At 41.1% G+C, this 26,208-nt stretch overlaps 1 protein-coding gene across 8 annotated transcripts in view; it reads left to right on the top strand.

Moving 5' to 3' along the window:
- The window catches only part of LOC145351115 (RAC-gamma serine/threonine-protein kinase), a 317,330-nt gene that overhangs the window by 87,806 nt on the left and 203,316 nt on the right, over window positions 1–26,208 (top strand). For 6 of the 8 annotated variants that reach the window (XM_080200758.1, XM_080200759.1, XM_080200757.1 and 3 more), the window contains exon 3: window positions 25,923–26,012. The exons of the other annotated variants lie outside the window; for them this stretch is intronic. In XM_080200758.1, coding sequence (XP_080056884.1) covers window positions 25,923–26,012 — 90 coding nt within the window. The remainder of the gene's footprint in view (window positions 1–25,922; window positions 26,013–26,208) is intronic. 8 annotated transcript variants of the gene reach the window in all.

The following is a 26,208-nucleotide window of genomic DNA, read 5'->3' as shown; positions in this document are numbered from 1 at the left end:
CCCTTAATTCCCTTGCCTACCAAAAACCTATCTACCCGTGTCTTAAATATATTTAGCGAGGTAGCCTCCACCACTTCAACAGGCAGAGAATTCCAGAGATTCACCACCCTTTGAGTGAAGAAGTTCCTCCTCAAGTCTGTTCTAAACTGCACCCCCCTTATCTTGAGGCTGTGCCCGCTAGTCCTGCTGTCCTTTCTGATCGGGAAGAATCTCTCTACTTCTACCCTATCCATCCCCTTCATTATCTTATACGTCTCTATAAGATCCCCCCACATCCTTCTAAACTCCAGCGAGTACAAACCCAGTCTATTCAGCCTCTCTTCATAGTTCAACCCTCTCATCTCCGTTATCAGCCTAGTGAACCTCCTTCCAAGGCCAAAATATCCTTGCGCAAGTGCAGTGACCAAAACTGCATACAGTACTCTTAATATTCTTAGACACAGGAACTTTTCTTTGGAACATGACTTAATTTCATTCTTCATCATAGCTTTATCCTGGAGTTTTCTTAGCTCTACTTGTCCAATAAACTAAATTTTGTTATCAAAGCAAAATATAATGGTTGCTGGGAATTAAATAAAAACAGAAATGCTGTATAAACTAAACAGATCTGGTAGCATTTGTGGAAAGAGAAACAGTTAATGTTTTGAGTCCATGTGAGCCTTTAGAACTGAAGGGTAGAAATGTCTACTGTATAGGGGGGCGGTGGGGGGCAGAATGGAAAGTTAATAATAAAATTCAAAGTTTACATATTAATCACAAATTGGTTTACATTCACACTGCAATGAAGTTATTGTGAAAATCTCCTGATAGGTCAGAACTAAGGAGATGTTGACAAAGTTTTCTTGGACGTGAGGTAAAAAGGGCTGTTAATGTTTTTTGGACGGAAGAGTGTTATATGCGGTGGCACAGTTGTTAGCACTGTGATTCCAGGACACTCTGTGCAGACTCTGCATGTTCTCCTCATGTCTGGGTTTCTGCTTACTTCCTCCCACAGTTCAAAGATGTGCTAATTAGGTGCATTGGCCATGCTAAATTCTCCCTCAGTGTGTCTGAACAGGTACCGGAGTGTGGTGCCTAGAGGATTTTCATTGCAGTGTTAATGTAAGCCCACTCGCTCATGACACTAATAAACAAACGTTAAACTTGGTAGTGGCATAGGTAGGATAGCAGAAGATGTTAAAAGGAGAACAAAGGTAAGTGCTCAGTGGGAGCTAAACTGAATGACAAGGGATAGGGCCATATGGGGGAGTGGTGGGGTTGTGTTGGGACTGAATAATGGAAAACAAAAGGGGAAAATCAAGATGGAGGGGAGGTTCACAGGCTAAAGTTGTTGAACTTAATGTTGAGTTTAGTAGGCTATAATGTACTTAGTTGGAGGATAAGGTGATGTGCTTCCTGTTTGCATTGGACATCTTCAGTGAATTGCAGCAGGCCGAGAGTGGACATGGAGGAATGAGAGCAAGATGCTGAGTTGAAATTGCAAGTGATAAGAAGGTTGGAATCATGCTTGCAGATGGAACAAAGGTGTTCCACAAAGCGGTCATCCGGTCTGCGCTTTGTCTCCCAGTATAGAGGAAACAGTGTTGGGAGCAGCTTCTGTATTAGACCAAATTGGTGGAGGTGCAAGTGAAATGCTGTTCTCTTAAATGTGACAAAGGCTGTTTCAATGTAATGGCAGTTGCATTCAAACCTATATTTACCCACCACATCTACACATGCATTTTAATTAAGGATCCAGAGTAGCAACTGAGAGCATGAACCCAAATCAGTTTTTCTTGCACTTTGAGCTTGGGAACAGAGTCCAGTTAAAGCACTCTTTTTGCAATGCTATTTGAGGTCTGACTGATGATCTAGAATAGCGTAAGAAGTCTCACAACACCAGGTTAGAGTCCAACCAGTTTATTTGATGGTAATCTCAAACTTTCGGAAACAGTGTTCTGTCAGGTGTGGAAGGTTCTCCTAGAACAATCTAGAATAGACCAGAGTACCTCAATGCTGCACCAAATGGCACTGTTACTTTTTAATTGTGTCAAATTTTTGTGCACTTGTACTGACAATACATTTTAGGGCCACTTGCTGCTTAAAGCCCCTCCTTCACACGTGGCACCTGTTTATTAACCTGGTCTTTATTCACTGTTCATCTTATTACTGTGGTGTCTTTTTTGGGGGGGGGCGGTGGGATCTATATTTTGAGTGGTGGGCTATCTAAGACCTGGCTTGCGGTAAAGCTCCTGACTTCTGGTATGTGATCATGTGACTGGGTTACCTGAGAGATAAACAGTAGAGGGCATAAGGTTAACATAAGTTCATTATAGGTGGTATTTCTGTGCTCAAACAGTTTAGTGACTTTTTTTCCAGACCCAGCTGGCTTCAGTTGAAGTTTTTTAAGTTGGCTAAAAGAGAGCAAGATTCTTTTCAGCTGAAGGACTCGTAACAGTGAGATGAACTTTGGGTATATCCACATTGAGAGAGAGAGACACAATTTTAGATGCAAAACTGAGTTAAACAGTATTAGAACTAGGAGAATTCTGACCCGAGTTGGCTATGCTTAAGGCGCTAGAGACGCCCATAGTGAATGTGGAGTTTGCAACTGTAGGCCAATTGGAGATTTGAAGGGATAACGTTTGCCAGAAGCTTGAGATATCAGTCCTTGTATGAATCTTCAAAGCAGTACTCAAACCGAGTTGTTAATTGACTTGAGTTTTGGGGTGCATGTCAAATTGGTGTAGAAGGAAAGTGGATATAAGGAGATTGATTCGGAATCAAAGTAATTGAGTGCATTGCACTTGTAACATCTTTGATGTAATGACTATTTAAAATAGTGTAGTAGTTAATTTTAATTAACCTTGGTGGTATTTGTGATACAAGTGAAAGGGTCACTTGGCAATACCACTCCGTGGTGCATGTGATATCAGCTTGGGATCCATGTCACATTCATTGTTGTGGTCTTACAATTTTGGATGTTGCCAAAGTGGCCTGAATGTTGTTGCGTGAATTGAAGTAGGTATTCGTAGATTTTGCAAGAGCCTCTGCAATCTTTTACAGGAGGACCGAAAAGCCTCCACGTGAGGTAGAATTAAGTAGCTTCATATCATAGCAAGTCAAAAAAATGAGTAGGATTTGATGTATCTAGTACAATTGCATAAATCTGTGTAATACAAAATAATCAACATGGTATGCTTCAGTACATGAGCTGCTAGTTTTGTTTGACTTGAGGAAAATGACTTCCAACCAGCTCCAATATTCTAATCTTCTGAACAAAGCAATTGCCTGCTCTCAGCCTTCTATTTAAAATCTTGACTGCCAATGAGCATTCCTGTCAGATTTATTTATATTTCATTTATAGCTTGAGGGGGTCTAATGACAGACAATTCCTGCTGAGAACTTAGGAGTCCAAGATAACGAATGCAAGGTGTTTATTGATTTAAGACCACATGAAAATGACAAACAGAATATGACAACTGGTCCATCATGTTCCATGTTCTGCAAGTAAGCATTGTAATGCCTGTCCCCAGGCTCCCATCCAGTAGCATCCATGTGTTGCCTTTGAACTTGGGTCAACTGATGCCATGGATAAAGACACTCAAACACCTGAATTATTGTACCATAAATCTCCCTTGTACTGTATCAAGTTATCACAAAATTACACCAAGCATCAAACTTCCTTATACACTAATCTTTGACCTACTCCAGTATCCACACAAGTATTCAAAAGGCAATAAAACTTCACAAAATATTCAAACTCACGACTTCAGATTTTGATGGTACCTGAGGTAGAAGCAAACTGATCAGATTCCCTGCTGATAGCCTTTTTGTTTCTGATGTCTTCAAATCCCAGACTTGGGGCCTTGGTTATAGAATGGTTAATCCTGGATTACTGCAGCACAATGGTGCAGTGGCAAGCACTGCTGCATCACATCACCAAGCACCCGAGTCTGATTCCTGGCTTGGGTCACTATCTGTCTGTGGAGTTTGCACATTTTCCCATGTGTGCATGGGTTTTCTCTGGGTACTCCGGTTTCTTCCCACAGTCCAAAGACATGTAGATTAGGTTGATTGGCCGTGCTAAATTGACGGAGGGGGAAGAGAATTAACAGGGTAAATATTTGTGGGGTTACGGGGATACGGTGGGATTGTTGTCGGTGCATGCCTGATGGGCTGAATGGCGGCCTCCTGTATTGTAAGAATTCTATTATGCCTCTGCTCCTTATCAAGATCCTGCTGCTATTGATCATGCTCCTGAACTCCAAGCACAGGCATTGATCAATCATTATCTTTTGAACATTGAGAGTCGTGCCACTATCAGGGGTTTGTAATTCTCTCAGGAACACAACACAAAGGGAACTGTGTTCAATCACCTTCTGTCTAAGTTAGAGCAGCAGCCACAGTCAAATTAATTCCTGTGTTTGTTATTAGCCGCACATCCTATTCTTTGCTGCCACAGTCCTTAGCTTGATAGAGTGAGCGCTTTTAACCATCTAGGCTTTGCTGGTGCCGCTGCCCTCCCCCCCACCCTCTTTGCTGGTGCCGCCGCTCTGAATATCTATCAGGCTACATATAATATCCTGGCAGAGACAAATCCTAAATAAATTTGTGGAACAAAATGCTGGAAAATTCTTCTGAGAGCTCTGAAGTCAATTAGAATGAGTTCTGGGAAACCATAGAGACCATGAGGAATTTCGCTTTCTGTATTGAGACAGATTGGAAGCTGCTTAATTAAATTTGATTTTTGGGAAACCAGTTCAAAAGCTGCATATATGGCTTCAGCATTTTCAGCTACCTATGTTTTATATGATACCTTTTTAACACTTGAAAGGAGTATAATTGGACACAGATTGGCACTGAACAATGGAGGAAGTGGGAGATGACCAGTAACTATTGGAATATTTGGATGTGAAGGTATCAGACAACAATGAAGGTTTCAGCTGCTAAAGGCCTGAGGCAATGTTGTAGCTTTTGAAGGCCAGTTGCATGTTAGGTAGTGAGAAAGTCCTGGAATCTTGTTTTGATTTGGCCACACAGCATGTGCAGTTATGTCAACCGATTGTGTTGCAGTTTTTCTCAGGTTGGTGTCCCCTGTGGATGACCAGGAATGTTCCATCAGTGTACTCAGTGGTGTAGGGCTCGCTGTGTAGGCCTTTGGAGAAATAGAACATTACAACGCAGTACAGGAATCTGTATGTTCATTGGTGTAGGAGGCCTATGTTGTAGGCTGGATTACTGGCATACTGTCATAGTTGGTGCTGGTTCAGATACCTGTAGGAAGTGATGGTTGTCTAGTAGTGTGCTTTGTCTGGAGTTGCTATATTATGTAACTGACCAGTGTGAGGGGGCAGTGTTTGTGATCATTTCTATCATGTGAGTTTTGCTTCTCAATTGGTGTGCATGAGGCTATTATTCATATTGCTTTCAAGTTTGGCTGCAACGGAGCTTTGGCAATAGGAATTGTGGCCCTGATATGCCTGGAAGTGATTTGTTGTTCTGACAAGGGCAGGCTCTATTATGGCAGATAGTGCAGGCTGAGGAATGCAGTATACTAATCTGTGCAATCCTAGACATATTTATCTGGAAGATGCTTAGCTGAACGTGTGGCCCATTCTGCAGGCTGTTGGAATGTGGCTATAGGGAGCTGCTTATGATATGCTCAAAGTTCCATGTGTGCAAAATTTCAAAATAGGAGCAAATTGGTGAGCTTTGTTTGTCATGAGTCTGAAGGATGCTGTGTGGGGGGAAGTGTCTCTTGAGCTTGACGATGACTGTTACTCATGTTTGGCAGGTAGTCCAGTCCAAGCCACCTGGAATATGACTCCAGTTGAAACACATTTTGTTTCAACTTCCAGCATCCACCTTAACTTGCTTTTATATTGGTCTAAAACTAAACGCTTACCATTCCATTCAAAGATGGGGCCGCACAGTTGGCACTGCTGCCTCACATGCCAGGGACGTGGTTCAATTCTGGTCTCAGGTGTGTGTGTGCTTGTGTGTGGAGTTTGCGTGTTCTCCCCATTATCTGCATCGGTTTCCTCCCACAGTCCAAAGATGTGCAAGTTAGGTTGATTGGCCATGCTCAATTTCCTCTTTGCAACAGGGGGATTAGCAGGGTAAATACATGGGGCTGCAGGGATAGGGCCTGGGTGGGATTGTTGGTGCAGCTTGATGGGCCGAATAGCCTCTTTCTGTACTGTAGGGATTCTGTATCAGCTACTGTGAATGACTGTGGGCGGTCTGGGACATTAAAGTGCAGCGGTTCATGTGCTTGATTGATGCAGCTTGAGTGTATTGCACAGTGCACATCTGTAGACTTCTCATGTTGGATATTTGGAGGGTCAGTATTCCTTGGTCCTGTATCTGGTTGCTTCCAACCCAGGGTGTTGTGTTGTGTTCAGTATCTCTGAAGTGACGAAGGGATAATGAATTGCTGGCATGGATGTGGTAAGATTTTCAACAATTCTTTATCTAGCAGAATCTGTATTTCATATCCAGGATCCTGAACACCTTAGCATTTGCCATGTCTGTTGTCACCTAGTCCACTGTCGTCATAGGTCATAAAATCTGAACAGCACCTTGTTTGAGTGCATTGGGTCAATGCATATCCTGACCGTGCCATCTTTCTTTACTGCAGCCACCATTGCTGAAACCCATTCTGTGGCCACATTTATAGGAGTTATGGGACCTTATGTTGTCATGGGATGCGGCTCATTGACTATCTTCATGGCTGTTGATACTCTGGACAAAAACTATTGGTGGCACTGCATCATCTGGTTTTGTGGTATACTAGTAGCTTACCAATTACATCACGGTTGAAGTCTTTTCTGGGACCCCATGTTGTTAAGTATTTACTATTGAACCAAGTTGCATGAACCCAATGTAATGCTATACTGAAAACCCAGAAGTGGCATTATGTTCAGGTCAACATCTGAATCTTGAAACAGCCCTATGTGCAGTGGAGAATGGCCACACCTTCAGTGCAGATAGTATTGTCTGCCATAAGTCAAGAGGTCCATCTGGGTACTGGGGTTTGGTGCTGCATGCGTCTAGTTCTGTAGCATTTGGCTGGACAATATATTACACTTTTCTCCAGTGTTATTCTTTACCTTGTTGCCAATCATGTTGAGGATGGTGATGGTCTCCCTCTTTTTCTATGATTTGTGTAGAAGAATCATAAAATTACTATAGTGCTGGAGGTGACCATTTGGCCCATCGAGCCTGCACTGACACCAATCCCACCCAGACCTGATTCCCATAACCCTACGTATTTACTCTCCTAATTCCCCTGACACTAAGGCCAATCAACCTAACACGCACATCTTGGGTTGTGGGAAGAAACCCATGCAGACACAGGGAAAACGAGCAAACTCTGCAGACAGTCACCCAAGGCCTCAATTGAACCTGGATCCCTGGTGCTGAGAGGCAGCAGTGCTATTCACTGTCCCACTGAGCACTATTGACATTCTCACAATATTGATGACTATGATCTTCCTACTTCTCATTCAGTTTCAAGTTTCACCATGTTCCTTGGGGATAGATTATGCATTACCTGGAATGGTATCCCACATTTCTGCTGTTGGCCAGTTAGCTCAATTGCTTAGAGTGTGGTGCTAATAATGCCAAGGCCATGGATTTGATCCCTGTACTGAGCATATGCAGGCTCCTGTTATGTTCAGTGCCAATACCTTTGCCAGCAGAATGCAGACTGTTTTGAATAACTCACTTCTGGTTTTGCTGCTTTGCCTGGGCTTCAGTTTGTTCACCTTACTGCTGCTCCTATCCTTGGACTGACTGGCTGCAATGTAATTGATGGCAGAGGGAGGATGTTGTGGCTTTGATCTGCAGCATTTTGTGTATTGATTCCACTTGCTACATTTATTGCAGTGTTTATCGTATGTTCTGAGGATAATGGCCACTGCAGTTGGGTCAGGCGTATCTTGAACACTTCTATTTCAAGCCCAAAATCCCTGCTTTTCTGTTGACCTATTTGTTTAATATGTTGATTGCTGTATTGTTAAATCCTTCTCTCACAGCAGTTACTAATGGACAGGATTGCTGTGGCTTTTGCAGACTGTTCAATTCCTAACTCAGGTTAGGATGCCAGATGCACATTTCTTGGCTAATATTTCCAAGGTTGCGTTGATTCATCTGTTCTTTGGGTTATTGAATGAAATGCATGTCTGTTGAATTTTTTTTTGCTAGAAGACAGATGTTCTCAAACTACTTTGGAATTATTTTGGGGTCCTCTATCTTCTCCTTTTAGAGAACAAACTACTTTAACTACTCAACGGCCTGTGTCTGCTATGTTTAATGAGGCATAAGCTTGAACCTTTGATTTGTCAGATAATGCAACACTGCAGTAAATATGCTACTTCTCGCATCTTTCCCAAGTATGTGCAGTGTTTTCTTCGAAGATGAGTGGGTTAATGTGGTGAAACCTTTGTGCTGTTCTGCCAACTCCTGACACCCAAATGCTGGGTTCTAAAACACCGACGACAAGGACTTGTAACAAACAATTTATTTGCTAACTGAACAGTTACTCCGTGCCTGTGCTCTGCTGATGCTCTGGGTAGAGTGCCTGCACTGATGTCATGGGACCCTTTTTGTAGCTGCATCATCATGTGACCATGGCCTACAGGGACAGAAGTTCAGCTTGGATGGAATAAGATACTGCGAGAGAAAAATCTAGCTTTGAGTTTTAGGGAATCTACTTGCTAAAATGAGATGGGTTGCCCAAAGCCTGTCGTACAAGTCTTCACGATACATCCATTGCATTCTTCATTTCTCTAAGTCATACATTTAATTGCTGAAGTTTTCAGCATTGTATTACCCAAGATCTGGCAACTCTGTTTCCAAGTTAGGTGACATGTCTCTGTTTTCCGCTCTGCTATCCTTAGAAATTTGGACTGTTAACTTTGTCTCACTGCTTAATGCTATGGTCTGAAAGAGGTAGTAGTTCCAATAAGCATTGCATTACAGAATCTCCCAAGTGAGACCTTTTCTCACATTTCTGACCTCACCACTTGCTCTACTGGTTACAAATCCTCAGATCTACTACCTGTTTTTATGCATGCCGGCCTCCCACTCTTTCCTGTGCGCTCGGTCACTTGTTGCTGTGTTGACAGTAATTAGCGAGAACATCCTACAGTTAAGCACCAGCGAGATAATTGTGTTTAGTTCTTCCCTGGAATCCTACATGGCTGCCTCTGTTATTTGCCTCTTTGCCGCCTTTTCTTAGGGTTTGTTTAACCCTGAGCTGAGCTTCAAATCACATTTTCTCCTCTGCCAGATTGCCTGTCTGTCCTCCGATCTCATCTCAACTCAGTGTTGCTGAAAGATGCAAGTCTGAGATTTATTTCACCTCTAGGCTCAATTCCTCCTCATTCAACATCTCAACTTATCCCGGACTTGACTACTACACACACACTCTCACACACTTATTCGCGCGCTCCCTGCTTGATTGGCAAAGCCTTTGGCATCACTACAATGTATTCGTATTCACATTCACGCTAACCCTTCACACCTGGTTTTATCTCTCCCTACTTTCAAAAGTGTTCTTAAAATTGTCTGTTACCTCATCCCACTGACTCAAGTTCTGTTCTATTTATTTTAATTCCTTTTTGTCTGTGAAATGCTTGGAAACATTTTTATGGTATTCAAGGCATATTGTTTTTGATTCTGAAGAAGAAGATAGTTAAGCTTAACTGTGTATGGTGAATCAGTCGTCTGAACACAGCTTTGTCAATTGGCAGTGCAACAGATTCTAGTACTGAATTGCATTGATGGCTGACTTGATTGGCTATGGAAACTGTCATGGTGGCTTGAACCTTTTTTAAGGACCATTGATGCCAAGGATTGATTGGTACGATGTGATTGTTGGTACTTCAGTCCACGTTAGCAGCATTACACCCATCTTTAAGGTAATTGGGTGTAACTTGAAGTAGGTAAACTATTGATATCAGAGTCCACCCTATCACAGTAAGAGGTTTCAACTTTAGGTGGCACTCAAAGTAGTACTGAATGGGTAGGATGTGCGTGGAATGATAGTGGAAGGGGGAATATTTCTATTAAACAGTATTTATTTATGTATTTACATAGTACCTTTAATAGAATATCACTCGGTTTTTCTTAAAAGAAAAACACCAATCTTTAATGGATGAAATAGATCATCGAAAGTGTGGCTGAAGGGCGTGCTTTGAAAGATTGAGAATGATAGATTGAAGGCGCTCCATAGAATAGGACCGTAAAGAATCTTTTGCCATTGGAGGAGCACAAGGGGATCTCACAGGTCAAAAAACAAGAAGCAAGTGGTGACAAAATGCTGACTATGATTATATTGTGGAATAAAGACATGGTGAGATTTATATTTGAGAACTTTTAAGTGTGTCCACACCATACTGAATTTAATTTGGAGTAGGATGTAGAAAATTGAATTTTGGATGGGTATGTCCAGGATGGAGATCAGAAGGTCAGTAAGAAAAATAACACAAAAAAACGTAATCTGAAGATTAAGGCATGAGGGTGTATTATGGTTGGGAAGAGGATATTTGAAGACAAAAGGAAGTGGTCTGGATGCTCTGGTATTAGCTGCCATAAATCTGGATCATGTGTATTTTAGAGCAAGGTGTTGACACAGGCAAGCATTTATCTGGTTCACTTTGGAGGAGCTAGGTTTGTTGGCAACAGGTACCTTTTTTGTTCAAACTAGTGCCTATTTCGGTCTTTCATGACCCACTTCTGCTCGAACCATTAGGGGATCGCCTGTGTCCTATTTTCAGCAAATTCCACAAAAACAGAGATCCCCATTGTTTCCTAATTGAGACCTTAATTTTGTTCTTCACAAATTAAAGTAAATCTCAATCTTTGAGAGTTTATGTTGTTGGTGCGGAAAAAAACATTACTTGGTGTTGGCTTCTTTCAGTTCAGGGTTGATAAATTGACTTTCGTGATAGATCGATTGTGTTTAATTTGACAATTTGATGAGATGGTCCTTAAAATGCGCTTTACCCAAAGCTGCTTTCTAGTTCCAGTTAGATAAAAGATATCTTGCTTTGCAGGAAAGAAGCCCAGAGGCGAGTCATTTCATCTATTTTGTAGTCCCTTTGCGGCATTTTCTCTCTCCTCTTCTGGACCACCTCCCCCTTCTAGGGTTCCAATTCTCAGTAAATATAATACATAGAGGTGCCATATAGAATGATTTTTTTTTTACACATTTGCTAAACATGACTTTGACATTATCTTGAGCTGAGATTTTATGTAATGAGTTCTGACAGCTTGAGTTAGGAGTGAAAGGCCACTTATTTTCCTCCACATAGCAACATGTACATAAAAAGGTTGTCCTGCTTTTCAGCTGTGCAAAGGATGTGGAACCAAGAAAGATGAACTACCATCTTGTACGTTGCAGGGCATAGGAATAAGTTGTTAGTTCAGCATTGCAAACTGGCACAGTAGTGCAGGTCCAAGAGATTTATATAACAAACCAGATGACTATACATGTGGCACTGCCTATCTGCAATGCCTTGACAATTTAATGAACGTTGCTCCCCCTGAATCTGAAAATTGGGTGATATTGTACAATATGTGAAGGTTATTTATCTGAAGACCTTTTTTGGGTTTATTTCTGAATGCACATGTTATGGTTTTCCAGATAACAAAGGCTTGGACCTTTTTAAATAAGGGCCTTTCTTACTATCAGGTACTTAATGTCCTGTCCACTAACATAAGTAGCTTCAGTTACTTTGCCTGTATGCCTCAACTTTCTTATCCCTTTTGGAGCTACTTACCATTTCCAAGCTGGGTATTTGATATCCAGCAGTAATCCTGTGTTTCTTTTGAATGAGATATTAAGAGCTAGGTTGAGGTTATGATGGAAATCTTTAAGGGAGAGGAAAGGAATATCTAAAATGGGTGAAGAAATATAGTTCCAGGTTGTGGGACAGGGGGAAGTAGGGAGAAGGGGGTGTAAGAACATTTTCTTGGTGTGTATCAGGAGAGCTGTAAAGCATAGATCTGCATATAGTATATCCTTTGTATAAATTGTTTGAAAAAGGCTGTGAAGTATTTTATTGCTGCTGCTTAAATTTACTGGCAAACCATTTGATCGATGGAAAATGGTGGACTTTCTACAAAGACTGCTTAAAATATAAAGCTTCCTTTTTAGACTATTTAATGGATTTTTGTAAATATTTCTGATTTAAGAGGGTTCTTAATCAGAGAGCTAAGTACACCTGGTGCCTGCCATTTTGGGGGCTGGATGTCATGATCTGCAAAAATGTGGACACAAGTGTTTCAAACCATTCAGATCAGCTGCATTTATAAAAATGGAGTTTGTAGACGTTATGAAGTCATTCATACTAAAACTGTCAGTGAATACAGCGCTATCTGTTAAACAGTAGCAGCACTTGGAGGAAGCCTTTAATGTGTAGTAATCTGAAGTTGAAAAGTTTTGTGCATATAATTAAACACTGCGATTTAAAAGAAAATGCAACATTCAATTTGTGAACAAGAATATTGTAGGCTATCCATCTGTGATCAATAATACCCAAGAAACTAAGAGACTGCTCTTGAACGTCATCAAAAGTGTGCAACGGGATCTTTTGTTTTCAGTTGAGGGCAGAACAACTTCGACAAGTCTCATCTGAAGTTTGACTCAGAACAACTGTCTTCATTATCATTGTATTTGACTATTCCAATGGACTCTTGGCTGGTCTCCCATATTCTGTCCTCCATAACCTAAGGTCATCCAAATCTCTGCTACGTGACTTGCACCAAGTCCTGTTCACCTAGCATCTCCATACTTGCCCACATTGACTCCTGATGAAGCCACTTTTTGATTTTTATAAGTCTCACCCTTGTTTTCAAATTCCTCCGTGGCCATGCTCCTCTCCAGACCACCAATCTCTAACAACCTCCAAGCTCTCAGATATCTGCACTTCTGGCCTCTTGAGTATCCCTGTTGGGCCTCAGCTCTAAAATACAAGAAGTCCTCACTTAGGTTGTTTTACTTTAATGTCATTGACAATGTAACTGTATCCATTTAACATTGCCAATTTTGCTTTAACATAATTTGCCACGTTCTTCTTGTATAACTATGGGCACTTCTCCTTTTGCACACTCCTCTTGCCTCTGGCCCTTGCTCCCACTCTGCTTCACTTCTTGCTCATACGTCCACCCCTGAACTTGCACTGAAGTCCTGTGCTCCATCTAGTGGTGGAAGTTGGTAGCCAGGACTTTAGCTGCTACCTCTACTGGCCAACTGCTGCCACTAGATGGAGCATGGTAAATCCAAAAGGACTGTTACATAAGTGTGTATTGTAATTCAACATTTTGCATTGTACATTATTGTATATTGTAATGTATTTTATTTTAAGTCTTCAGCCAGGAATGCATGGTGTCTAGTACTGTATTTTCCAGGCAACAAATGTCCAAAGGAGCCTAGCTTTGGCTTAAGCACAGGTTCCCATAGGAATGAATCATTCACTTAGTTTACTTAAAGTCACGATTTTTAGGAATGCAGCCACAACTTTAATTGAGGACTCTTTGTACCTTCCCTCCTTCTCTCCACCTTTCTATCATGCTTTCCTTTTTTTGAGACACTCTTTTAAAACCTACCTCTTTGACTAAGTTGTTTATCATCTAACCAAATCATCTTGTGTGGCGTTGTCTTGTACTTTGTTCAATAATATTTCTGAAAAAGTCCTGATGTATTATTTCATGAAATATATATTGGAGTTGAGTGAAATTGTGTTGTGTTTGGTGGGCATGTGCACCAGCAATTGTAAGTAGAAAGGAAAAATAAGGTACATGAAGTGAGTGGACAATCCTAGAGAAGGAAGTAGTTTCTTATTGGATAGGAGTAGACTGAGAAAGAACTGAGGAATGCAAAGATGGGACTCTTCATTTGCGCAGGGTGTTGGTGAGACCCCATCTAGGGAATTGTGTACAGTTTTGGTCTCCTTATTTAAGAAAGGATATAAATATGTTAGCAGTTCAGCGAAGATTCACTCTATTGATAGCTAGCATGGGGAAAGTTAGATTATGGTGACATGCTGGACAGGTTGGGTTTGTCTCCATCAGACTTTAGAAGATTGAAGAGGTGATCTTATTGAAACATGCAAGATTCTGAGGGGACTTGACGGGTGGGTGCTAAAAGAATGCTTTCCCTTGTGGAAGGGAATAGAAATAGGGGAGTCAGTTTAAAAATAAGGGGTCTGCCACTTAAGACTGGGAATTTTGTTTTTTTTTTCATGAGGGTTGTGAATATTTGGGACACTCTTCAGACAGGTAGGGTCAGTGAATATTAAGGCAAGATGTAAATGACGTTTGACTCCTTAGTTAGGCAAGGATATTTTGGGAGTAGGCGGAATGTGGAATTGAGGTCACAGCCCAGTAGGTCATGATCTTATTCGAGGGGCTGGATGGCCTACTACTATGAATTTGTATGCATGTACAGTGTATGTATACAAACATAAAGTGTGGTGAAATGAGATTGGTAAGCTAATAGCCATGTGGATTATGATGTAGTGGTAATAATAGAAATGTGGCTGAAAAGTGGTGAGGATACAGGGTACTTAATATAGAATGGAATGTGTTCAGAAGAGATAGATGGAGTGGCCTTACTGATAAGTGGAAACATCGTAGAGTTGGAAAAAGGAAATTGAGGGGATTAGGACAGGATTTAGGATTTAGAAATAAAAAGATTATTATTATTATTATATGATATTATTCTACTTGGGCCTCCAAATATATTGAGATCTGTAGGGAAATCACTGAAGTATAAGAGCTATAGTTTTTCCCAATATTTTATATATGGTGATACTGAGCGACTGTAACACTAATCACCTAGCAAAAGATAAGGAGGGGGAGAAATTTCTGAAAATAATAAAGCAGGGAAGTGAACCAAGTGTCTGTGGGAGAACACTTGTGCAGAAGAAATGTCTAAAGTGGGAGATGGCTAATTTTAATTGGATGAGAAGGGATCTGGCCAGGTAAAATAAACCAAGGATAGATGGGAAAAACTTTATAGGAATACTGAGTGGTCTTTAAGAAAGAAATACTTCCGATGTGGACTAGGTATGTTCTAACAATGGTGAAAGCTAGGAGAACCAAAACCAGGATTCGCTGGATAATGGCAATTGAGAGTTTGAAACAGAGACTGTATGATGCCTGTCAGGTGAATTCTTCAAGTGAGAACCAGATCCAGTACAATAGGTTTGAGAGAGTAAGTGAAGAAGAGAGGGAGTGAGAATAGAATGGTGGTCAACATAAAAGAACCCAAAAATATTCACCTTGTGTGTAAATACTAAGCAGTTAATAAGATGCAGAGTAGAATCTGTACAAAGAGGGTAGTGTAAATGTAGAAGTACCACAAGGATAGAATATCCTTGCTGATGACACGAAGATGAGTGGAAAAGCAAACTGCGTGGAGGGTGTGGAAAGTCTGCAGAGAGATCTGGATAGGCTGAGCAAGTGGGTAAGGACCTGGCAGATGGAGTATAATGTTAGCAAGTGAGAGGTTATCCACTTTGGCAGAAATAATAGTAGGAGGGATTATTATTTAAAAGGCTAAAAGTTGCAGCATGCTACGGTGCAGAGGGACCTGGGGGTCCTTGTGCACGAGTCGCAAAATCCGAGTCTGCAGGGGTAGCAGGTGATCAAGAGGGCAAATGGAATGCTAGCCTTTGTAGCAAGGGGGATAAAATATAAAAGTAGGGAGGTCTTGCTGCAACTCTACAGGATACTGGTGAGGCCGCAGCTGGAGTACTGTGCGCAGTTTTGGTCGCCGCACTTGCGCAAGGATATATTGGCCTTGGAGGGAGTGCAAAGAAGGTTCACTAGGCTGATACCGGAGATGAGACTAAATCGACTAGGTCTGTACTTGTTGGAGTTTAGAAGGATGAGGGGGGATCTTATAGAGACATTTAAGATAATGAAGGGGATGGATAGGGTAGAGGTAGAGATTCTTCCTGCTTAGAAAGGATAGCAGGACTAGAGGACACAGCCTCAAGATAAGGGGGGGGGGGTGCAGTTTAGATCAGAATTGAGGAGGAACTTCTTCACTCGAAGGGTGGTGAATCTGTGGAATTCTCTACCCGTTGAAGTGGTGGAGGCTACCTCGCTAAATATATTTGTCACGGGTAGATAGGTTTTTGATAGACAGGGGAATAAGGGTTATGGGGGGAAAGTGGAACTGATCCACTTCAGCCATGATCTTATTGAATGGCGGGACAGGCTTGAGAGGCTAGATGGCCTACTCCTGCTCCTATTTCTAATGTTCTTAATATTGAATGTGTACTTTGTATCAGACCTTGCTAAAGGTGAGGCGGTTGATTAAGGTATTAAAATAAGTGGAGATGGTAGAGGTCATGGCTCGTTTGAAAATTGAGGGGGAACAGGTGCTGGTAAGGCTGCCAAAGCTTAAGTTGCCTGATTTGGATGCTTGAGATAAGTAACCTAGCTCATATCAGAAGAGGAATGAATCTACTGTTTGGAATAGTATAATGAATTTTTAAAAATACTGAGCCAAATTTAGTTAATTCCTTTAACAATGACTGACCACTTATCTATTAATAACCATATTATGATAGCATTCAATGTAGCGTTTGAGACCAGCTACTCAGTCTTTAGATTTCGTTAACACTAGCTTTAGTGCTATGCATTAAACTGTTCACAGTAAACTGGGCAAATCTTGTTGCTGTCTGTGATTAAAGTGGTTTTTATATGAGGTTGGTGTGTTTTCATATCCTGAACGGTTTGTCCCATTTTCAAATTTCCAACAGCCAGCTTTTTGTGAATTTGAAAAATAACATTATTAACATAGTTAAACCAGAGGTTTAAAATTTGAAGTTTTTCACACTTTATCAGACACAAAAAGACACAGATGAAGAAAAAAAAATTATTACAAATAGTAATTAGTGTGTTTGGTAGCAGGCCTGTAGTTTCTTAGATGAATTAATACTTTGGCTGGAGTGGAAGCCTTGTAAAGTAGTAAGTTCACAGTAAGTTGGTTGGCTCACGAGTAAACTTGAAGAGGAAACAGATTGGGGGAACCATCCTTCTCGACTTCCAAGGTATAGTTGTTTTACCTTGGCTGCCTTGTTTTCTTGGTTCAATAGCTTTTCACATGGTCTTTTAGATGGCATCTTTCATGATTCCCTGATTTAGAATAGCTTCTGTTGTAAATTTTAAAAACTGATGCAAATGTGGCTGCCTTAATCATGTGATCTATGTAAACCCCAAAAACCTTTCAAGTAAGTTAATGAGTTGGGCCAATATGCATCCTGTGTTTGTGGCCTTTTGCACTTTGTACCGTGATGGCCCCTCATTATGAAATGATGAAAAGTTGATGAGATCAATTTCACGTTTGTCTTGATATCCATTGGGTTTCTATGTATCTGTTGTCCTTGGTGAGGTAGGAAGACTGATTAGCCAGTACTAACAAAAGCAGATGAGCTTCATAAATGGCTGGAATTTGTATTTTAATTAAGTATTGGTTTGGTTTTCATGACTTATTTGCAGCTGATATTGGCAAAGTTTCATGTGTCATCATTTTAAAGATTGTCCATTTTTTAAAAAGTTTTAAAAAAATGAAATATCTTCATGCCTTGACTACATTTGGCAATGGGTAAAAGAACTGCAGGTAAGTGGGAGGTGCTCAAAGGAATTTAATGTGATTCAGAACTAATTTATATCCATGAGCAAGACCTCGCTACTTGCCAAAAGCAACAGCCACAAGTAATTAAAAGGTAAGGCACAACATTAAAAAAAATGCAAAAAGTGAAGAATAACTCAGATTCTGGAAAATGGACAGGATACTAAAAACACCAAAGGAGACCAGAAAATACAAATTAGGAGCATGTGGCCATTTGACCTCTTGGGTTTGTTCTTTCATTTAATCTGATGATGGCCTCACCCTTGTTTTCCTAACTACCCCTATAACCTTTGCCTTCGATATCTATCAAGTATCTGTGTAACTTGACCTTAAATATTCAGTGGCCCTGCCTTCACTGTTTTTTGTGGAGCCAATTCCACAGAATGAGCAACTAGCTCTGTATGAAGTCTAACCAATTTATCATCGTCGTAGTGCCACACAACATGATGGAAGGTATCCTCAATGTGAAGGTGGGACTTTGTCTCCACAAGAACTGCGTGTTGATCACTCTTGCTGATAATCGTGAACAGATGTAGCTGTGGCAGAGAGTTTGTGAAGATGAGGTCAAGTATGTTCGTTCCCTCACTACCTGTTGCAGTCCAGGTTAGTAGCCATATCATTTGAGGCCTGACCAGCTTGGTCTGGTGGTGCTACCAATCCATTCTTGGTGATGGCCATTGAAGTCCCCCATCCATAGTGCATTCTGTGCCCTTGATGCCCTCAGTATTACTTCCGAGTGGTGTTTAACATAGAGTACTAATTCATCAGCTAAAGGGGGACAGTGCCTGGTAATCATCTGCAGGTTTCCTTGCCCATGTTTGATCTGGTGACGTGAAATTACATCTGGATTTGATGTTGAGGACCCCTAGGGCAATTCCCTCCTGACTGCTGATGGGGTAGACATCCCAGTAAGGGTGAAGGTGGTGTCTGGGATATTATTCATAAGGTCGGTTTCCATGAGTATGATTGTCAGGCTGATGCTTGACTAGTCTTAGACAACTGTCCAATTTTGGCACAAGGCGGACTTTGCAGGATCAACGGGACTAGGTTTGCCTTTGTTGTTTCTGCTGCCAAGATTGGCCCATCCAGTTTCATTCCTTTTTGCTTTCTTTAGTGATTGAATACAACTGAGTGGCTTACTTTGTTGATTCAGAAAGCATTTAAGAATTAACCAGATTTGATTTTCTGGAGTCGCATATAGGTCAGACCAGGTGAGAACTTCGGTCTTCCTTCCCTAATGGACGTTGTGAACAAGTTGGGTTTTTACAATAATCAGCAATGTTTCATTAAACCTTTAATCACAGATGTTTTATTGAGTTTGAATTCTGCCACCTGCCGTGATGTAGTTTGAACTGGAGTCACCAGATTGTTACCCTGGGTTTCCGGATTACTAGTCATTGTGCCATAGGCTGCCTCAATTTGGATTTGAAAATAATTGAAGAGGGGACTTCTAAGTGGTGAAAAGGTAGAAACAGTTGACACTAAATGAGTTTGTTCTAGCTTTAAAACATTTCCGGAAGCTTGAATCAGGTAATGTAAAATCAGGCCATTTGAGGGCTGCTTTGGCTTCATTAGAATGCTTAAGTTGGAGTTTGGTGAGTGAGGATAACTTGAGGGTTAATTTAATTGAAAGGTTTTTTATCTGAAGTCTTTAATTTAGCAATTAACTCAAATTTGTTCTTTGGGTTGGGAGAATTTGAGTTTAATTCCAGCTTTAAAACAAAAGTTATACAGACTCTCTGAGCAGCTAGTTAATTAGGTACCTGGCTGAAACTGGTTTTCAGATTCAGGGAACATAAAAATAGGCCATTTTCAGGGTTGCTTTGGCCTGCATTTGAGCTGGAATTTGGGGAGGCAGTGATGAAGTGAAGTTTTGTCATGAGTAGTAATCCAGAGACCCAGGGTAAGGTTTGAATCCCACCAGGGCAGATGTTTGAATTCCATAAAAAGGCAGAGATGGCCTCCTGGCCCTTTAAAAATGGTACCTGATCTCAGAGCCAGTTCCTTGCTGAATCCCTGCCAGAGTAGCGGTACAAACTGCGCCCACTCTTCCTTTTGCAGTTAAAGGGACAAGATCTGGAGAGAAAACAGGCCAGTGGCGCTGGAGAGTTCCACGTGTCTTTTCAACACATCTAACACTCCTGCCAAATTTGTAAAATTCTGCCCTTTATCACTATAGTGAAGTTCCAAATGAGAAAACACAAATGAAATGTTTTAAGTCATGACTGAATCACGCAGGATCAGTTGTTTGTAGATAACTTTAAAGTATCATTATGTTGGGTTGGAAGCAAATTGTTCAACAGCTCTTCATCTTGGCTACTCACGTTATATGCTGTGTGGACTGTGACCTGGATAGTGTGTTGCCCTGGTTAACAAACTGCTGCAGTACAGTTTAGCCCTCCATAATGTATGAAAAGGTTTTGCATGTACCTAAATTTAAAACATTTTAAAGTTGTTGTATTATGGTACTTAACAAAAAAATGAACTGCCGCTAATCACTTGATATCAAATAATATTTCAATATAAGAACATAAGAAATAGGAGCAGGAGTAGGCCAACTAACCCTTCGAGCCTGCCCCGCCATTCAATAAGATCATGGCTGATCTGTCGTGGCTCAGTTCCACATTCCCGCCCCCTCCCCATAACCCTTAATCCCCTCTCTCATCAAAAACCCATCAACCCGCGTCTTAACCTCCACCACTTCAACGGGCAGAGAATTCCAGAGATTCACCACCCTTTGAGTGAAGAAGTTCCTCCTCAACTCTGTTCTAAACCGCCCCCCCCTTTATCTTGAGGCTATGCCCCCTAGTCCTACTATCCTTTCTGAGCGGGAAGAGTCTCTCCACCTCTATCTTATCCATCCCATTCATCATCATATACGTCTCAATGAGATCTCCCCTCATTCTTCTAAACTCTAACGAGTACAAGCCCAGTTTATTCAGCCTCTCCTCATAGCTCAACCCCCTCAACTCCGGAATCAGCCTAGTAAACCTCCTCTGCACTCCCTCCAAGGCTAAAATATCCTTAACACAAGTATTCCCTTTTTTTTCCCGGTAACCAGCTTCATGGCATAAGTAAAATAATTGGGCTGTTTTCAGGGCCCCACATGGAAGGCACATATGGTATGCAGTGATTCAGTTCCTGAACCCTGTGGTTATTGTTAGTTTGAGCATGATTCTGAGCTTAAAGAGACTCTGGGATCTTAACGTGATGTTTAAAAACCCTGCAGCTGGGAATCTTGTAGTTACTATTGGTTTTTGAGAGTCCTGGGTCAATCTGATTAATATAACTGCATTTTTTTTTGTCATTGTTAAAATGTAGGCAAATTACCACTAAGTTTGATTCGATGGATAAAAATATTAATCTGGAATTTTGTATAATAACTGTGTAAGGGAGATAGAGGAACACGCATGGGAAGTAGCTAATGTAACACCACTGTTTAAGAAGGGAGGGAGGCAGCAGACAAGAAATTATAGGCCCATTAGCCTGATATTGGCAAGATTTTAGAGTCCATTATTAAAGATAATACTTGGAGTACTTGGCAGTGCATGGTAAAATAGGTCTTAGTCAACATGGCTTTGTCAAGGGGAGGTCATGTCTGACAAATCTGTTAGTTCTTTTGAGGAGGTAGCAAGGAAGTTAGCTAAAGGAGAACCAGTGGACGTGATTTATTTAGATTTTGAGAAGCCTTTGACCAGGTAAGTTAAGAGCCCATATTGATAAAGGTAAGATCCTGGCATGGATAGAGGATTGGCTGACTGGCAGAGAGTAGTGATTAAGGGGTCCTTTTCAGGATCGCAGCCAGTGACTAGTACCTCAGGCTGTGCTGGGACCACAACTTTTCACAACATACATTAACAATTTGGAAGAAGTAACTGAAGGCACTGTTGCTAGGATGGAAAATGATGCAATAATAGGTAGAGGGGCAGATAGTATTGAGGAAGCAGGGGGCTGTAGAAGTGCTTGGACAGGTGAGGAGAGTGGACAAAACTAGCAGATGGAATGCAATGTGGAAAAGTGAGGTTATGCACTTTGGAAGGAGGATTGGAGGCATAGACTATTTTATAAATGAGAAAATGCTCAGGAAATCGGAAGCAGAAAGGGACTTGGGAGTCCTTGTTCAAGATTCTCTTGAGGTTAATGTGCAGGCTCAGTGAACAGTTAGGAAGGCAAATGCAGTGTTAGCATTCATGTTGAGAGGGCTAGAGTACAAAAGCAGGGGTGTACTTCTGAGCCTGTATAAGGCTCTGGTCAGACCCCATTTGGAAAATTGCAAGCTGTTTTGGGTCCTGTACATAAGGGAGGATGTGTTGGCCTTGCAGAAGTCCGGGGAGGTTCACAAGAATGATCCCCAGAATGAAAAGAAGTTTTATGACAAATGGTTGAGGACTCTGGATCTGTACTGGTTGGAGTTTAGAAGGATGAGGGAGGATCTTAGTGAAATTTACAGGATACTGTGAGGCCTAGATAGAGTGGACTTGGCGAGGATGATTCCACTGGTAGGAAAAACTAAAACCAGAGGGCACAACCTCTGGCTAAATGGACGATCCTTTTAAAACAGATGAGGAGGAATTTCATGAGCCAGACTGTAGTGAATCTGTGGAACTATTCGCTGCAGAAGGTTGTGGAGGCCAGGTTATTGATTGTATTCAAGATAGAGATAGGTTTTTGATTAATAAAAGGGTCAAGGATTATGGGAATAAGGTAGGAGAATGGGGATGAGAAAAATATCCGCTATGAATGGGGGAGTAGACTTGATGCGGCTGAGTGGCCTAATTCTGCTCCTATATCTTAGATCTTAATTGCTGATGTAATTGCTGGATCTGAGGGATCCAGAACTGAGATAATCTTGAAATCGGACTTGGACATTCAGGAGTGATGACGGAGTACATCGCACAATTGACACTGAAAGATTTGCATTTCTGTAGCACCTTTCACAATTGCAGAATATCTCAAACTACTTTACAGTCAGTGAAGTACATTTTAGATGTAGGCAGTTAGTGTAGGAACCCCAATTTGTGCAGGGCAAGCCCCCACAGACAGCAACAATATAAAAATCTGTTGATTCAGGATGGTGCAACTGAAATAGTTCCTCTACTCTTATCACACAATCTTTTGTATCCACTTGAGGGAGCATACAAGGCAGCATATTATTCCTCAGTGTTGCAATGGAATGTCGGCCTAGAATTTTGGGTTCAAAGTTTCTTGCATTACAATAGTGATGATATTTCAAAATTACTTCATTGGCTGTAAAGCGTGACACTCAGGGTCATGAAAAGCATGATATAAAGGCAAGTCTTGTCTTATTCTTTCATGGGAAATGGAAGTTTATGTCAGTTAAAATCTCTGGCTCCAAAACCCTTAATACCTTGCCCAATTATCTAACAGACTTGGATTAAAGTAGATAAATGGAAGCTAGATGCAGATCGCATGATACCGAATGGCCTATAGTCCTTCCTCTTCCTATGTAGGCAGATTGAAGCCCATTAAGCTCCTGATCATTTCTAGTAGAGGCATAGATGAGTTTGGCTAGTGGGCAGCATGGTGGCACAGTGGTTAGCACAACTGCCTCACAGCACCCAGGATCCAGGTTTGATCCTGCTTGGGACACTGTCTCTGTGGAGTCTGCACATTCTCCCTGTGTCTGTGTGGGTTTCCTCCAGGTATTCCACTTTTGTCCCACAGTCTGAAAGACATGCTGAATTCTCTGTGTACCTGAACAGGTGCCAGACTGGTGACTAAGGAATTTTCAGTGACTTAATTGCTGTGCTGATATAAGCTGACTTGTGATTAATAAACTTTCACCTTTTTTGCTGTCCAATAAAAATTGCTGACTAACCACTAGCATGGCTTTAGCCACCTGCTAATTAACAATTTTTTGTGGGAAATACTTTGCGTGCAATAGAAGTACACGTACGGACATACAAATCATGAGCCATAGACAATTCATTTCCTCAAGTCTTCAAGACCTGATAGTAACCTCCACATTCCTCTCTACCACCAATCACCTTTCACCCCCTTGCCAATCAAGATTTTATCATACTCTGCCCTTTGAAGGTTCTGCTTTTGCTGACTTTGGAGGAAGAATGTTCCAAAGACTCATAATCTGCAGAAAAAAAATTCTCTTGTGTCTTAAATGAGCAATAATTTATTTCCTGTGTAAACTTGCAAACAATCCTTCAATCTTTCTTCCATCGAAGTTTGAAATTATGAATTACTGCTTCCATGTTTGCTCAGCAGTTGCATGCAGTAAGAACATGAGACTACATGCAGAAGTAAGCAATTCAGCACTTGTGCCTGCTCTGCCATTTAACACATTCATCATTGATCGTGTCCCAGTCTGAACTCCACTTTCCTAGCTGCTCTCCATAACTCTTCAACCCAATACTAATTAAAAATCCATTACCAATTAAAAATCTTGTTCATCTCCTCAGATTTACTCAATGTCCCAGCATCCACTGGGCGGCATGGTAGCACAGTGATTAGCACAGCTGCTTCACAGCGCGAGAGATCTGTGTTTGATTCCAGCTTGGGTCACTGGAGTTTGCATGTTCTCCCCATGTCTGTGTGGGTTTTCTCCAGGTACTCCGGTTTCTCCCATATTCTCAAAGTTGGCACCTGTTTGTATTGATTTGAACAAGTGGTGGACTGTAACTTCATTGTAGTGTTAATGTAAGCCTTACTTGTGACTAATAAACTAGCAACTAGTGAGTGAATTTTACTGATTTATGACGGAGAAGTAGTTTCTCCTTATCCCTGTTTTAAATCTGTTTTACAAACTTTTATACTCTTAAGTATGACTTTAGTAATTGCCAAAATCCATTTGCTACCTTTATTACTTGCTGTACCTGCAAACTAGCTTTCAGTGATTCATGCACAAGGAAACCCAGACCCCTCTGCACTGAAGCACTCTGAAGTTTCTTTCCACTTGGATAATAGTTGCCTTTCTATTTGTCGGAAAAAAAAGTAACCTCATGCTTATCCATGTTAAACTGCATCTATCAAATTTTGGCCCACTCAGCTAACCTATCCATATTCATTTTGTAAATTGCTTATTTCTCTACTGCAACTTGCTATTCCATCTATTTTGGTGTTATCCACCTATTTTGGTGTTTATATGTTGCACCGTTATAATGCAAGAAACTATGGTAGCTGTATCCAAGTCATCAATATAAATTGTCAATAGTTGGGACCCTGAGCACTGAACTGAGTTGCATCTTGCCAACCAGTAAAAGACCCATTTATCCCAGCTTTCTGTTGGTTATGTCATTCCAAGCTGCTAAATTACCCTTAACCCTACATGATCACACCTTGCGTATCAACCTTTTGTGTGGCCCTTTTTGATTTTGGTTATCTCGCCCAGAATGTAGACATAAGTGTTTACTGATGAGTTTTATTCGTATAAGGAATGTATGATCAACCCTTTCTCAAAATGCTGCTGAATGGTCCTGGTTCTTTGCTATGGGTTACCCTGACAGAGCTGCATGTTATTTGCCTTGGCCTGGATATTGACCAAGCTGACCAGTGGCAAATCTCTGCTATATGCAGGGCTACTGATGTTTCCATTGGGCTGAAATTTTTACCTGTTAGGTGTACTTCTGGCCAGAACCATGAGTAGCCCCTGAGGCAGTAAGTCAAATGTAAATGGTAAATGTTTGCAATTCCTGCATTTCCTTTTATCAACAAATGCACAAGTTTTGAAGTATGCAGCCTGATATTTCTGCTCAATTGTGGTTTTGACACAATTTCCCTAATATCAGCATAATTTCACAGAGGATTGTAGTTTTAAGCAAATTAAGTTTGGCATTTTTGCACTAGTGTTAAAACCAGTGCTGGGCTTTCTTGCCAACAAACTGACCATATCTCCTAGGTGTATTAACCATCAATGTGAGCTTTAATTGCGCTCATCTCCAGGCCGTCAAGCTGGTTCAAAAAATTTAAATTTAAACTTTAGAATCAGAGATTTACAGCATGGAAACAGGCCCTTTGGCCCAACTTGTCCATGCTGCTGATTTTAACCACTAAGCAAATGCAAATTGCCTGTGTTTGGGCCATACCCCTCTTTACTCATCTTGCCCATGTAACTGTCTAAATGCTTTTAAAAAGACAAAATTGTATCCAGCTCTATTACTACCTCCAGCAGCTTGTTCTAGACACTCACCATCCTCTGAAAAAAATTGCTTTTGTCTCTCTCCTCAAAACCTATGCCCTCTAGTTTTAGACTGCTATCTTTGGGAAAAGATGTTGACCATCTTCTTTATCTATGCCCTCCATTATTTTACAGATCTATATAAGATCACCCCTAAGCCTCCTCTGCTCCAGGGAAAAAAAGTCTCAGTCTATCCAGCCCCTCAACTCAAACCATCAAATCCTGGTAGCATCCTGGTAAATCTTTCCTGCATTCTTTCTAGCTTCATAAGACATTTCCTATAATAAGGTGATCAGAACTGGCCTTATCAATGTCTTGTATAACTTCAACAAGACATCTCAACTCCTGTATTCAATGTCCTGACCAATGAATCCAAGCATGCTGAATGCTGCCTTCACTACCCTGTCCACCTGTGACTCCA

Source organism: Carcharhinus amblyrhynchos, chromosome 12 (genome assembly GCF_965287045.1).
Source record: "Carcharhinus amblyrhynchos chromosome 12, sCarAmb.v2.hapA, whole genome shotgun sequence".
Classification (NCBI taxonomy): domain Eukaryota; kingdom Metazoa; phylum Chordata; class Chondrichthyes; order Carcharhiniformes; family Carcharhinidae; genus Carcharhinus; species Carcharhinus amblyrhynchos.
This window is presented reverse-complemented; position numbering and strand designations above follow the sequence as displayed.